General features: G+C 46.1%; 1 protein-coding gene across 1 annotated transcript in view; it reads right to left on the reverse strand.

The window, feature by feature from the left end:
• The window catches only part of LOC138819829 (testis-expressed protein 36-like), a 44,991-nt gene that overhangs the window by 3,249 nt on the left and 27,865 nt on the right, over positions 1-13,877 (reverse strand). The window contains exons 3-6 of the mRNA XM_070011392.1: positions 10,237-10,367; positions 9,642-9,779; positions 3,472-3,603; positions 2,730-2,810 (exon numbers count right to left, since the gene is read on the reverse strand). Of these exons, the coding sequence (XP_069867493.1) occupies positions 2,730-2,810; positions 3,472-3,603; positions 9,642-9,692 (264 nt within the window). The 5' untranslated portion in view covers positions 9,693-9,779; positions 10,237-10,367. The remainder of the gene's footprint in view (positions 1-2,729; positions 2,811-3,471; positions 3,604-9,641; positions 9,780-10,236; positions 10,368-13,877) is intronic.

Raw genomic sequence — 13,877 nt, forward strand, 5'->3', positions numbered from 1 at the left:
TCTTCAACAAATGCAGAAACCCCAACATAGAAATACAAAAAAGCAAGGAAACAGCACCTCCATAAATCAGCAATTACATGATGAAGCATCAGAATGATAGTGAAGTGGAAGAAGCCTCATTCTGAGCTCAAAGGAATGCTGATAAGAAATATTAAATGAAATGAAAGAGGACATTTATGTACAACTCCATGAATTCAAAGAGAATACAGCAAACTACTAAAGGAATTCAACAGGAATATCAAATAAATACAAATCAACAGCTAAATGAATTCAATGAGAATATAGCTAACCAGCTAAAAGAGATCAAAGAAGACACATATAAACAAATAAATGAAGTAAAGAAGTCAATTCAATATACATATATATATATGCTCTAACTAAAGCATGAGTTACACAGAGGTGGATTTTACTAGTGTCACTCCTTTGAACAATCAGTTGTTTGAGAAAATGAACACCAGAAAGCTGAAACATGCCTTGTCTGAAGTGGGGTAGAGTTGAAGAGGACAGGGGCAGATATATGGAGAGAGGAATGGTGGGGAAATCCAATCATAACAATTAATGTGGAAAGGGAACCAGTGCCTTGAAACCATCTATTTCAGCCAGGGTGAGAGGGATGGGGGGAGGAGGGAAGGATGTGATGGAAGGGGTGACATTGATCAAATGTATTGTACTAACAAATTGACATGTCCAATTGAAATCCTTTTGTTCAACTACTTAAAGGTTTTTAGAAAATCAATTCAAGGCATGAAAACAGATCTCAATAAAGAAATAGAAATCTTGAAGGAAAAAAAATGAAGTCCTGGGTATGAAAATTCAAATGGAAAGCCTCTCCAGAAAAGTAGATGATATGAAAGAATTTCAGGGCTTGAAGATAGAATGGACACAGTAGAAAAAGTAAATGAAAATACAGAGAAAATATCAAAGAAATATGAAAAAAATGAAGGAAGTCAGGAATCTATTTAAAAGACCAAACATATACACAATGGGTATATATGAAGGAGAGGACAGGCTAGCTGAGGCTCAACTCATTACTAGCAGAAGCATCCCCTACTGTGAAAGAGATAAGCGCTTTTAGGTGTAAGAGGTTTTCAGAACAATCTATAGACCAGAGTAGAAAACCATCTAACTGCTATATATTGTAGTTAAAATAATAAGCACAGAGAAAAATAAAGAATATTGAAACCTTCAGGAAAGAAAAGTATGTCACTTATAATACAGAAACCCATCAGAATAATAGCCTATTTCTCAGAAGACACTGTAATGGCAAAGAAGGCTTTGGTTTTTATATTACAAGCATTTAAAGTTAAAAATAAAAACCTGCCCAGCCAGAATATTCTACTCAGTGAAGTTATCATTTGTAATAGAAGGACAAATAAAAGTCTTTAACAAGGAACAAAAACCAAAACAACTTATCACAACTAGACCAGCACTGAAGAAGATACTCAAAAACATCCTGTACACAAATCAATGTAGACATGAAAAAGTAGAAAAACTAAATCCTATCAGGTAAGTAGATAAGTATGATAGAAGAAAATTATCCAACACAAAAAATTTGATGGGGAGAGGAATGGTAGGAACAACTACGTACCTTGCAATTTTAAGTTGAAATGGACTCAATCCTCCAATCAAAAGACTTAGGATGGCAAGTTGGATCAAATCATAAGACCTATCAGTTGTATACAAGAAATACATTTACCTGACCAAAATAAGCATTAGTTTAGGTTGAAAGGCTGAAAATAAAAATGTCTTCCAAGCAAATTAATCCTGAAAGCAGGCAGAAGTAGTTATACTCTCATATCTGACAAAGTAAATTTCAAAGAGAAATTACTTAGAATAGACGAAGAACGTCACTTCATCATGTTAATAAAAGAAACTCTCCATGAGGCAGGCAGGACAGCAGGCACTGGTAGTTCACACCTGTAATCCTAGCTACTCAGAAGGCTGAGATCTAAGGCCCACAGTTGGAAGTTAGTCCAGACTAGAAAGTTAATGAGACTCTTCTTCTCTTAGCCACCAAAAAGCTGGAAATGTAGCTGTGGCTCAGGTGGTAGAGCACTCACTAGCCTTGAGGGAAAAAGCTTAAGAGATAGTGTTTATGCCCAAGTTCACAAAAAAGAAAAGAAAAGAAAAAAAAAACAGAACAATTCTTAACATTTATCTACCACGTGTTGGTGCATTCCACTTCATTAAATAAACATTACTGGACTTAAAGAAAAAAAATGAAGAAAAGAGAAAATAAAGAACATTTTTAAATTTACCATAATATAAAACTTACCATAACTAAAAAGCTCAATATTAGACACAAAACAGATGGCCTAAAAACTGTAACCATATTAAAAATTCATAGCATTCTCTTAATTCTTTTAGTTAAAATAGTTAAAAATTAAACAAACTATTTAGAAGCAAATGAGTCCTTAATTAGGAAAAACCCTCGAAATGTAGCCAAGGCAAAAGCCTGAAGAATATTCATAGTTTCATAAATTTATTAACACAATTTTTAAGTATTTGAACTAAACTTCAAGTGAAGGAAAAAAAAGAAGAGCAAACTAAAGGTGTTTCTTGGGGGTCACCAGGATTGTTTTTAATCAATTAGATAAAATTTTAGACACACATATCAGTAAAATATACAGAAAGGGACGTCGACCAGGTGAACAGATTTTATATTCAGCCCTACTTTGTCGGGGTGGGCTGTAGCCCCACCCCCTAATAATTTGAAAATAAATACTCACAGTGTCAAAATAGTATCCAGTGTTCTCGAAACTGTGGCGATTGTCGTGCATGGAGAAGGGGAAGCTGTTATTGACCGCTTGCTGGAGAAGAAGGGAAGGAGAGATGAAAAGGCACTCCTGGGTCTGCCCTGTGCCTTTAGAAAGGAGGACAATGACTGGGGGGAGGGGAGATGGACCAGGTGACCTCCCAGGGGGTCGATAAACCCATCACCCACGGGAGCACACAGGGCAGGACACAGTTGCCAAAAGCAGTGTGCCTGTCAGCTCAGACTTTGAAATGTACCACTTTCTAACTTTGAAACTTAGCCACTTTTCCTTATTCCTTCCTTCAAAAAGACTTCCTTTGGAAACAAGGATGGACTATTGCGTGGGCTCACAGAACCTAAAGTCAGCCCTGTGCACCAACTGGTGTGTGTGTGTGTGTGTGTGTGTGTGTGTGTGTGTGTGTGTGTGTGCAAATCCTGGCCCCAGGTCCAGACTGAGTCTGGCAGGTGGTGAGACATAGGCTGCTCCCACCACATGAGGCCAGAAGTTGTCTTTGAACGGATCCAGAGCAGCACGTGTGCCCGTGGGGAGCCGAGCCCTTTGTCCATACCAGGAAGCCTCACTCACTGACCTGGACAGGCCCAGAGACGGACAATGGGCAGTGCTTTCCGGGAAACGTGGTCCCACCGATATGTCACAGTGCCACCCCTGTGGAGACACTCAGGATCCTGCAACTGTGCTCTGGGCTTGCACTCACCTTCTCCCGGATTTTGAATATTGGTGGCAGTTTACTCTCCAATTGCCCGATCAAATGTGGACAGTGGGGCTCTTTTAACATCCCACTGGTAATAGATTCTGGTGTCTTCTGTGTTAATCCAATGTGAGGAAACTGAGGGGGAAAAAAGCACATGCCTGATTAGAACCAGGCTCGGCTGAGCTGCTGAGCCAAGGGCTTCCTCTGATGGTGAGTAAATTTGGGAGTAATTTGGGGGCTTCTGGAGTGCCGTGGGAGGGGTGTCATCTTTGCCATTTCCAAGTAATCTTTCCAAGATACAAACATTGTGATGATCCACAGCCTTTACTGCGGCTGTTTGGGGCCACCCAGCGGTGCCTGAGGAGGCCCGGAAAGGTTTCCACCAATGGTGAGAACAAGCGGACTTCCTGGGAGAAGACAGATGTGTTGTCTGTGGTCTTCTTCTGGCCAGTGCCTGGATCTACCTCATGTTCGGCAGGACAGGGTGACCTCCAGCCCAGCAGGTAAGAGAAGGTCCCCAAGACCAGGGGAAGAGGGGAAGCAGGAGGGTCCCACTGACCCCTCCGCCAGGACATGACACAGGGAAGGGCAGGAAAAGCCCATGAAGGGGCCAGGAAGGGATGGCGCAAAAACAAGGAGGACAAGAAAGGTTGAGTCTTCCTCAATAAGGAAAGGAAGGAAACGGAGCTGGAAAGAGTGAAATGGACCTGGCAAGTCCTCAGCTGACCCTTTGGGCAACACTGGGGCGTGAGATGGCACTCAGAGTTGTTCCGGATTGGGCTGAGAGGACCTGGCTTTTCTGTGATGGATCAGTGCTTGGATGGAATCCTGCGCTGTCCCAGGTGACCTCGATGAGGTGACCTTGAGGAGGCAGATCTCTTCCTTGGACAGTGGGGACCACACTCTCAGCAGCTGGAGCAATGTGACCCTTATTCCTGAGGCCAGGGTGTCTGGTACCGGAGGCCCACGGGAACTCACTCCAATTGTATTTAAATAACACCCCTGAAAAGCTACCCAGACAAAGTAAGCTTTGAAGTAGAGCTCTCTAGAAGAAGAAAATGAGTATAAATTAAAACTCGATTCTTGGTGAGGTTACCCACAAAAGGAGAAGACTCTCATATTGGGGCTACAGCCCAGGCTCTTCATTCAGGAGACCCAATGTCAGGAACTTCGGCCCCCTTATCTATAAAGTGGGAATAATCATAACTACCTGACAGGGTGGGTTTGATTTTCAAAGCAAGCACAACATAATAAGTGTGGGAAGATTCTACTTGCTCACTGCTCTCCCCTTCTTTCTTCCCAAACCCACTGACATCGCCTTAGGTCAATCTTCCTTCTTTCCCTCTTGTAGTATGATGACATTGGCAAACTCTACAATTCACAATCAAACTATATATCCAGCTAGCTGCAGATTGGTGTCTGCCCAAGAGTGTGCTTAGTGAATTATCATTTGTATAAAAAGGCTGTGAGATTATTTTACAAATGTTATATGGGGAAGGGCATTCTCTGTGGCCATGAGGAGCTAGAAGACACAGAGCAATGGTAGATCTATTAAAGAGGAACGAGGCAAAAAGACATATATAACCAGCACTATTTATGTGAATAAGTCTATGCACCCAAAACAATAGATGATATACAAGAGCACATTGAGATAAAAGTCCAAGAACAGCCATTAAAACCACTGAAATGGATGCCTGAGGATGAGGAGAAAACAAATGAAGATTGAGAACTATGCAAACACCACACAAGCCCACGTGTGTTTATGGGTGTTTTCCCAGAGGATATGTGGTGGACTGGCCAATCCCGAGGAGGGGCACCAGGGAAGGAGAAACTTTCTTTCCATCCACAACCACTTTGTGCCACCTAAGTATCAACTGTATTGTTTTTCCACAAGAAAACGAGGGGAAAAAAGAATGATAAGGAAGCAAATGTTCCTGAAATCCTACCATCTTTTGCACTCTTTGTGCCTACACAAATGTACATCCACATGGATGATGATTTTTGTGCTACAGTATCACCTCATGGGTAATAGGATAAAAAAGGATTAATAATTTTTAGAGTTCACATTGACTTATCAATGTCAGCTTCTTGTCAACTCTACTGCCAAGCCAGATACCAATGCTGGCAACTGAGTCCCTGTATGATCACACCCAAACACAGGTATATGCAGATGGGGACCAATATTGCCTTTCAGAAAAAACCTGGACACAGGCTTGGGATGTGGCTTAGTGGTAGAGTGCTGTCTAGCATGCATGAAGCCCTGGGTTCAATTCCTTGGTACCACATGAACAATAAAGAAATTAAAACTGAAATGTAAACAAAACCTAGATTCTATGTCACCTATGCTTTGCACCTTGACTTTTACTCACTTAACAGTAAACCCTAGAAATCTGCCAATGAATATATATATATATATATATATATATATATATATAACATTCTGTATTATATTTTTGATTGTTTCTAAATAATACGTAACATTCTGTATTATACTTTTGTTTCTGAATTTTTTTTGTCAGTTGTGGGGCTTGAACTCTGGGCCTGGGCACTGTCCCTCAGCTCTTCAGCTCAAGGAAAGTGCTCTACCACTTGAGCCACAGCACCACTTCTGGTTTTCTGGTGGTTTATTGGAGATAAGAGTCTCATGGACTTTCCTGCCTGAGCTGGCTTTGATCCACAATCCTCAGATCTGAGCCTCCTGAGTAGCTAGGATTACAGGCGTGAGCCACTGGTGCCCAGCCTCTAAATGATTTTTTGTAGTAAACATAAATTATACAAGGACTCAAGGTCACACCCACCCCTCCCCCTGTGTCTTGCCCCTCCCCCCTTCCCTCCCAACTGTGGGAATCCGGGCAGGGGAGCAGCTGCTCCCTGAATACTGCCTGTGAGTTCATTTTTAGTCTCCAAGTCTATGGACCAAACTGCTGTTTTCAAAAAAAATAAAAACTGTAGCATTTTAATTTCACTCTTTAAAAAAATCTATTTAATGGCTATCACATGATAGCTGTGAAGTAAACCCTTCTGTTAGATATCGTAACCATGAAATACTGCTTTTTAACTGGTTGGTAGTGAAATTTTTGCTGCGTGCAATCACTCCGTGACCGAAATATTAAATAGGAAAATGAAACTGTGGAGAAAAAGACTTTCCTGCCTGGCCACAGCCAGATGACATCCAGCCAGGTCAACCGCAGAACGGCGGTCACTCTAATGCGCAATGACTGTCTTCCCAAATGGGCGGCCGCTGAGTCAAAGCCAACAGTGTCTTTCATGTTCCCACCTCATCTACAAGTGACTTTGGGAAATTCATGCTCAGTACTATCCTTTTATGCCCTCAGGGCGAACAGCAGGAAGGGGGTGCACCGGACTCAACTCAAACCTGGGGGAACATTTGCCCCAAGCCTGGGACTGCACGCCACACTCCCAGTGGGAGGATGATATGAAAACCTCCCTAGGACACAAAGTAGATTCTCTCCCCCATTCTCTCCCTCCTCAGCCCCTTCCTCCTCCTCCTCCTCCTCCTCCTCCTCCTTCTTATCAGTTGTGAGGCTTGAACTCAGGTCCTGGGAGCTCTGTCCCGGATCTCTTCTGCTCAAGGCGAGTCTTCTACCTCTTTGAGCCACAGCAGCAATTCTTGTTTTCTGGTGGTTAATTGGAGATAAGAGTCTCACGGATTTTGATCCTCAGATCTCAGCCTCCTTAGTAGCTAGGACTTCAGGCAGGCATCACCAGCACCCAGCTCTAACTTCTTGTTTTATGAAAACCAATGTGCAGATGTGAAAATGCTTCCCTGGGCTCCCGGGCAGCTGCATTGCCTACATGACCCACTGAGCGAGGGCACAATGCCATTGGCAGGGCTTCTGGAAAGGTAGTTTCCTGATCCAAAGGGGCAGACTCAATAGACAGATGCTTCCCATCTTCTTGTTCTTTGAGCTTCCTCCCACTTCCATGCACTGGTTATGGGCTCACATGTGTACAAAATATACCTGTGTTATAGATAGCAAGTGCAGACAAGTTAACTATGAGACCTATACTTTATTTACTTTTTTTAAATTTTTGGGGGGTCCGGTTGTGGGGCCTGAACTCTGGGCCTGGGCGCTGTCCCTCAGCTCTTCAGCTCAAGGCTAGTGCTCTACCACTTGAGCCACAGCACCACTTCCGGCTTTTTTCTTTTTGCTTATGTGGTGCTGAGGAATTGAACCCAGGGCCTCTGGCATGCAAGGCAAGCACTCTACCACTGAGCTACCTTCCCAGCCTGGGACCTATACTTTATGCTGCACACTTCTAACTGAAAAAAAAATTCATCAAGCCCCATAATAGCATTCCAATCTTACGTTATGCTCCCATTTTATAAGAAAATAAACTGAGACCAGAGATTAGTTCTTTAGTACTGGGTCTTGAAATCAGGGTCTCATGCTCTCAGTTGGCATGAGCGAGGGGGGAGAGAAAGAGAAAGACAGAGAGAGAGAGAGAGAGAGAGAGAGAGAGAGAGAGAGAGAGAGAGAGAGGACGACGGAGGGAAGGAGGGAGGGAGAATATGCTTGTGCTGGTCCTGGGGCTGGTCCTGGAGGGCCAGGCTCAGGGCTTGAGCACTCTCTGGAGCTTTTGTGCTCAAAACCAGGGCTCTACCATTTGAGCCACAGCTCAATTTCTGGCTTTTTTTTTAGTAGTTAATTGGAGATAAGTGTCTCATGGACTTTCTGGCCCAGGCTAGATTCAAACTGTGCTCTTCAGACCTCAGCCTCTTGAGTAGCTAAGAGTATAGGTGTGGGCCACTGGCGCCCAGCTTAGTTGGCTTTTTTGCTAGAGGTTGGTGCTCTACCAGCTGAGCACAGCTGCATGTCAAGCTTTTTGCTGGTTAATATACTTTTCTGTCAAGTTTGGTCCTCAGATTTCAGCCTCTTGAGTGGCTAGGATGAAAGGCTTGAGTCAACCCCCTACCCCACCCCCACCACCGCTGCCCCATTTCTCAGTCTTAACCTGAGGTTATGTCTGAAAGTATGTGTAGTTTTTTTTTTGGGGGGAGAGGGTTTGTGTGTGTTTTTTGCCGGTCATGGGGCCTGAACTCTGGGCCTGAGCGCTGTCCCTCAGCTCTTCAGCTCAAGGCTAGCACTCGAGCCAGTGTGACACTGCTGGCTTTTTCTGCTTATGTGGTTGCTGAGAAATCAAACCCAGGGCTTCATGCATGCAAGGCAAGCACTCTACCACTGAGCCACCTTCCCATCCCCGAGTGTGTGCATTTTTTAATGTCCTAAAGACCTGAATTTGCCGACGTCTTTTCCACTTTTTCTGTTTCCAGTTAGACAAACAAAGCTTTGATGGCTCTGCCTCTGGTGGTGTGAGTGCGCGGCGCAGGCCCGGGCTGCTGCGGAGACCTCCCCGGCCACTGCTTTTGTGGATGAGTTGCAGACTGTCAGTGCACGAAGCACAGAACCGGAGCGCAAATAAGAGAAGTTCTTGGGACAACAAGGTTGAGACTTCACATACTGGAGACCCTGAAAATTATACCTCAGTAGGTTTTGTAAGGGATATGGGGGGGGCATTTGAGCTGAGGACTCCGGGGGACAAGCTGGGCAGCACCGTGTGCCAATGTCTTAATGAGAGGAGGGGGGAGCCTGGGGAAGCGTGAGGGGCCAGGGCCGGAGCAGAGAAGCCGTGCACTCCCAGACACGGCCCATTCCAGGCAGGTCGGGCTCAGGGAATCCGTTTACAGGCTGGGAGGAATGTGTTTAGAGGTCTCTATCCAGTGATCATTCCTTAAGCAAATATTTACTGAGCATGCACCATGCACCAATGCTACTCTAGACACCAGGGAGATATCCCTGAGTGGAAAAGACAAAGGTACCAGTCTTTGTGGATCTTATACTCTAGGGAGAAAAATAAGGCACACAATAGAGCAAGACAGACATTGTGTGCGTAGATGGGGGAGAGGAAGCGGGGCCAGAATGCCCGCTGCCTAGTCGGCATCTCTCAGGAGCCAGCATGCACAGCGCTTACATCCATCTGGTCCTCCCGGATGCCGGAAATGCCAGACACAGGGAAGGCGCTGGGACAAAGGGAAGGGACGGGTCAAAGGCCATGCTGCCCTGGGAAGTAGAGGGGACAGGACCTCAGCCCTGGGCTCTTCGAGAACCATATGGCGTGAAAAAGCTCCCAGAGGGCACCAGCATCCTTACCCATCTTCCATCCTTGTCTAGAGCAGGCTTGAAACGCCTCCCTTTGGCCATTCTCTCCAGGAAGCTGAGGTGGCTGAAGGCAGCTCCCTCACTTCTCCAGGCTCTCCAAAGCTGGGGAAGAATCACCGCTCTGCACTCCTGGGGAAAGAGGCCGAATGCCCATTGTTGCCACGGAATGGGAGCCCACCATCACAATGGGCAGAGGAGCCTTCTGAGGCTCTGGGGGTTCCTTCTGTGGGTGCTTGGCTGCTGAGACTCCCCTAGCATGTGAGCTAGAGGGCCACCAGGGCTCCAGCTGGGGACACGCCACCCAGGGGCGGGACAGAGAGACAAGGACACTCAAAGCTTCTGAATCCTGAAGCCAGTGCTGGAGCTGATGTCTCCTGGTGGACACCTCCCTGTTTGCAGTGAGGTAAACTGAGTCCCGGGATTGGGTGACCTTCTCCACACCCTTAGTGCTGCCTTAGTATCAGGACCCAAGCTCTCCCTCCCATCTCTTCTGTGACTAACACACGTGCGCGCGCACACACACACACACACACACACACACACACACACACACGCATGCGCGCGCACATACACACCCTGTTCTCACCTGCCTTGGAACACACAGGAAGTAGTATTGTGCACCAGATGCCAGGCTGGAAGAAACATTTAGCTGTATTTTTATTGTTTGTCATGACAACCTTCCGCAATGGCAAGTTAGAAGAGGTGCCACCACTGCAGCTGTAACACAAAAGGCACAGGCAAAAGAAAGATGAGAAGATGGAGAGCTAGCTGCCACCATGCCCACCTAGACAGGAAATCCTGCTGTGGGAGCAGCCATTCCATCCTGGGCTGATGCCGCCTGCTGGAAGCAGCCCAGGGCAGCTGATGCTGCAGGTCTTCAGTGTCCCCAGGTACTGCTACCCATGCTGCAAGGGAGATACAAACATACATCCAAGCATCCACGCAGGAGGGTCTTGTGCTCTGTGAGCTGCCCAAGGCCTGATATGTGGATTCAGATCAACCTCAAAATGCAGGAGCTTACATGATTGTCCAGGGGTAAGTCCGGGCTCAGTGTGGCAGCTCGGCTGGGCAAGGGTCCCCAGAGACAAGGCTTCCTCTTGCCTGTTACCACACTACCGGCCCAAGCAGGCAGCCGTCTCTTATAGCCCTGTATGTGGTACTTGAGGCCAAAAAGCACATGGAAGAAAGGAAGCATAGGAAGAAAAGAAGAGGGGAAGAACTGGTGGTTCCAGTTGTTCTGTTGGACCAGCCCCAACTCTGTGGTTCATGACACATACTTGTCATTGGCTCAGCTACTTTCTTCTAAAGAAAGGTTCCCGGTGGCTGCCACTCAGCCCTTCCTCCTGGGAGCCAGAACTTGGTCGCATGACCACACCTTGCTTCCAAGGGAGCTTGTGAAATAGGCTTTGTACGGGTACGGTCGTTGTCCACCTGAACATTCTATTGATATGGAAGAGACAGGGAACGAGTGTGGAAAGCCAACACTGAGGTCCAGCCACAGCACAGACCCTTTCAGATCTTCAGTGTGGTGCCCTGGAGGATTTTTTGTGGTTTTTGTTGTTGTTGTTGTTCAGTCATGGGGCTTGAACTCAGAGCCAGGGTGCTGGCTGCCACGAGCTTTTTTGTTCAAGGCTAGCAACTCTACCACTTTGAACCACTGCTCCACTTTTGGTTTTCAGGTGGTTAACTGGAGATAAGAGTCTCACAGAGTTTTCTGCCTGGCTGTCTTTGAACCATGATCCTCAGATCATGCCTCCTAAGTAGCTAGGATTACAGGCATGAGCCACCAACAACCAGCAGGATCCCTGGAGTTCTAACAAAGATAGGTAGACCTTCCTCCTTGAAAGCACAAGTTAGCATGAGCTGGAGAGAATGAAGCATGCTATTTGTTTTACTTCTCAGTGTGGTGACTTAAGTGGTTGAGCACTAGCTGGGAGCAAAAAGGCCCAGGAGGACCACAAGATTTAGAGTTCAATTCTCTGTACTGGCACCAAAAAGAAAAAAAAAATGGAAAGGAGGTCCAAGTTGTTTTGATGCTGGGGGAAAGAACATGATTTGCAGCAGAGGCCAGAGGGAAGAGCAAAGAAGCAGGTCATCCAGGCAGCCTGGGGAACTTTGGACAGACACCTTGTCCAGCGAGAACCTGACCAGCTGGCCAAGGTCAGAAGAAACAGAGCTGCAAAGAGCAGAGGACAAGGACAGAGGAACTGAGAGTTTTAAGGAAAAACATCTTTCCTTTGGCAGGGTGAGAAGTAAGATTCACCTTGAAAGGCAGCAGATATGGTGAATTTAACTCTCTAAATTCTGATGCTAAAAAAAGAACAAAATATGGGCAAAACATCTAGCTTGATTCCTGCTTCTTGGCTTGCTAGCGCTGAGTCTGTTTCCCTTCTGTGTTCCTGTGTTTGTCAGGGCTTACATGAAGACGTTATACAACGGCTCCACCCCTGCAAGGACAGCTGCTTTTGTTTGAAGGGGGGTAGTCCAGGGGAAAAATCTAGAATAAAAGACAGCAGCAGTTACACATGTGGTTCAGAATGAACAGCTCCAAGATAGCCACACCAACTTCTAGAACCATAAAGCAAAACAGCAAAATAAATACCACTGAAGAGAAAATTAAACAGTGTTAGAACATGACACAAGTTCATTTCCATTCCAGACTGAGGTCTCTCTTGCTCTCTGTCCCGTGCACACACTGAGAGTGAAAGACAGAAACTCTCTGTAAAACCCTCCCTGATCCTTTTATTTTGTACTATTAAATATAATGGAGCTTTCATCAACTTGGCAGGAAATTGCAAGCTAATAAAAAAAAAAGCCGGTTACAAAGATAAGACAAAGTCATAAAAGACAGTCGTGGGCTGAGCGCTGGCATTCAGCTCTCTCTCTCCAACTCTACAGGGATGCGGGGTTCATCAACTCAGTTAATCGTGTGGACGACCACGAATTCGTCCTTTCTTGCCTTTGTTCGTCACATTCTTGGACATTTTTGCTCTCAAGATGAGCCTTGGAAGGCAGATAGGAAATATATTCAGTGCTGAGTCTTACAGTGTTCCTTCTACACCTGAGCAGCAGCTTGTTTAGCTCTGGAAATGAAGATGGAGAGCCAGACGGGGCGGGCCACTGAAGCCAGTCCAACACGTCCCATGCCGCTCCTCGCGCTCTCTTTGTGGCTTCCAGACTCCTCTGTGGCTTCCAATGTCTTGTCATCAAAGCCTCAGCCGCTGTCTTCATTCCCCTCTGATGTTTGTGTTGGCTGAGGGAAGCAGCCCTCCTCATGGGGCCTCGCTGCTCCAGTTGTGGTGTTGGACCCACAACATTGCTCTCCCCTGAGAACCCATGGAAGACATAGAATCTCAGCCACCCTCTCAGACCTTCTAAATCAGCATCCGCATTTTAACAAGATCCCAGGGTTCACGTGCACGTTCAAGTTGGAGAAGCATTGCCTTAAGAATTCACCAAGCACATGTTCACCATCTCAGTTGTGTGTGTGTGCGCACACGTGCATACACGCACACATATGTATGAGCATAAGAATGTGGCAGGAGGCTGGGAAGGTGGCTCAGTGGTAGAGCGCTAGCTTTGAGCTGAAGAGCTGAGGGACAGCGCCCAGGCCCAGAGTTCAGGCCCCATGACCAGACCCCCCCCCAAAAAAAGAAAAAGAAAAACAAAAAGAATGTGGCAGGGCTGGGTTCTGGGGCTTGGCCTGAGGACTTTGCACTCTTGCTTGGCTTTTTTAACCCAAGGCTGGTACTCTGCCACTTGAACTGCACCTCCACTTCTGGCTTCTTACTGGTTAACTGGAGATGAGCATCTCCACAGACTTTTCTGCCTGGGTTGGCTTTGGACTGGAATTCTTAGATCTCAGCCTGAGTAGCCAGTTCAGGCATGAGCCACCAGCACCCAGCATTGTTCACCATCTCTGTCATCAGTATTTTCTTGGCTCTCAAAGAAGAATTGGCTGAGTGCCTTTGAGCACATTTGACCTTGTACACAAAGGGAAACCCTAAAGCCTAGTCTTTGCGTGCTACTTTGTGTGTATGTATGCCAGTCTTAGGACTTGAATTCAGGGCCTGGGTGCTGTCCCTCAGCTTTTGTGCTCTACCACTTGAATCATAGCCCACTTCTGGATTTTTGGTAATTAGCTGGAGATACAAGTCTCATGGACTTTCCTGCTCAAGCTGGCATCAAACTGCGATCTTCAGATCTCAGCCTCCTAAGTAGCTAGAA

Source organism: Dipodomys merriami, unplaced genomic scaffold, assembly GCF_024711535.1.
Source record: "Dipodomys merriami isolate MVZ:Mamm:240054 unplaced genomic scaffold, mDipMer1.0.p SCAF_82, whole genome shotgun sequence".
NCBI classification, from domain to species: domain Eukaryota; kingdom Metazoa; phylum Chordata; class Mammalia; order Rodentia; family Heteromyidae; genus Dipodomys; species Dipodomys merriami.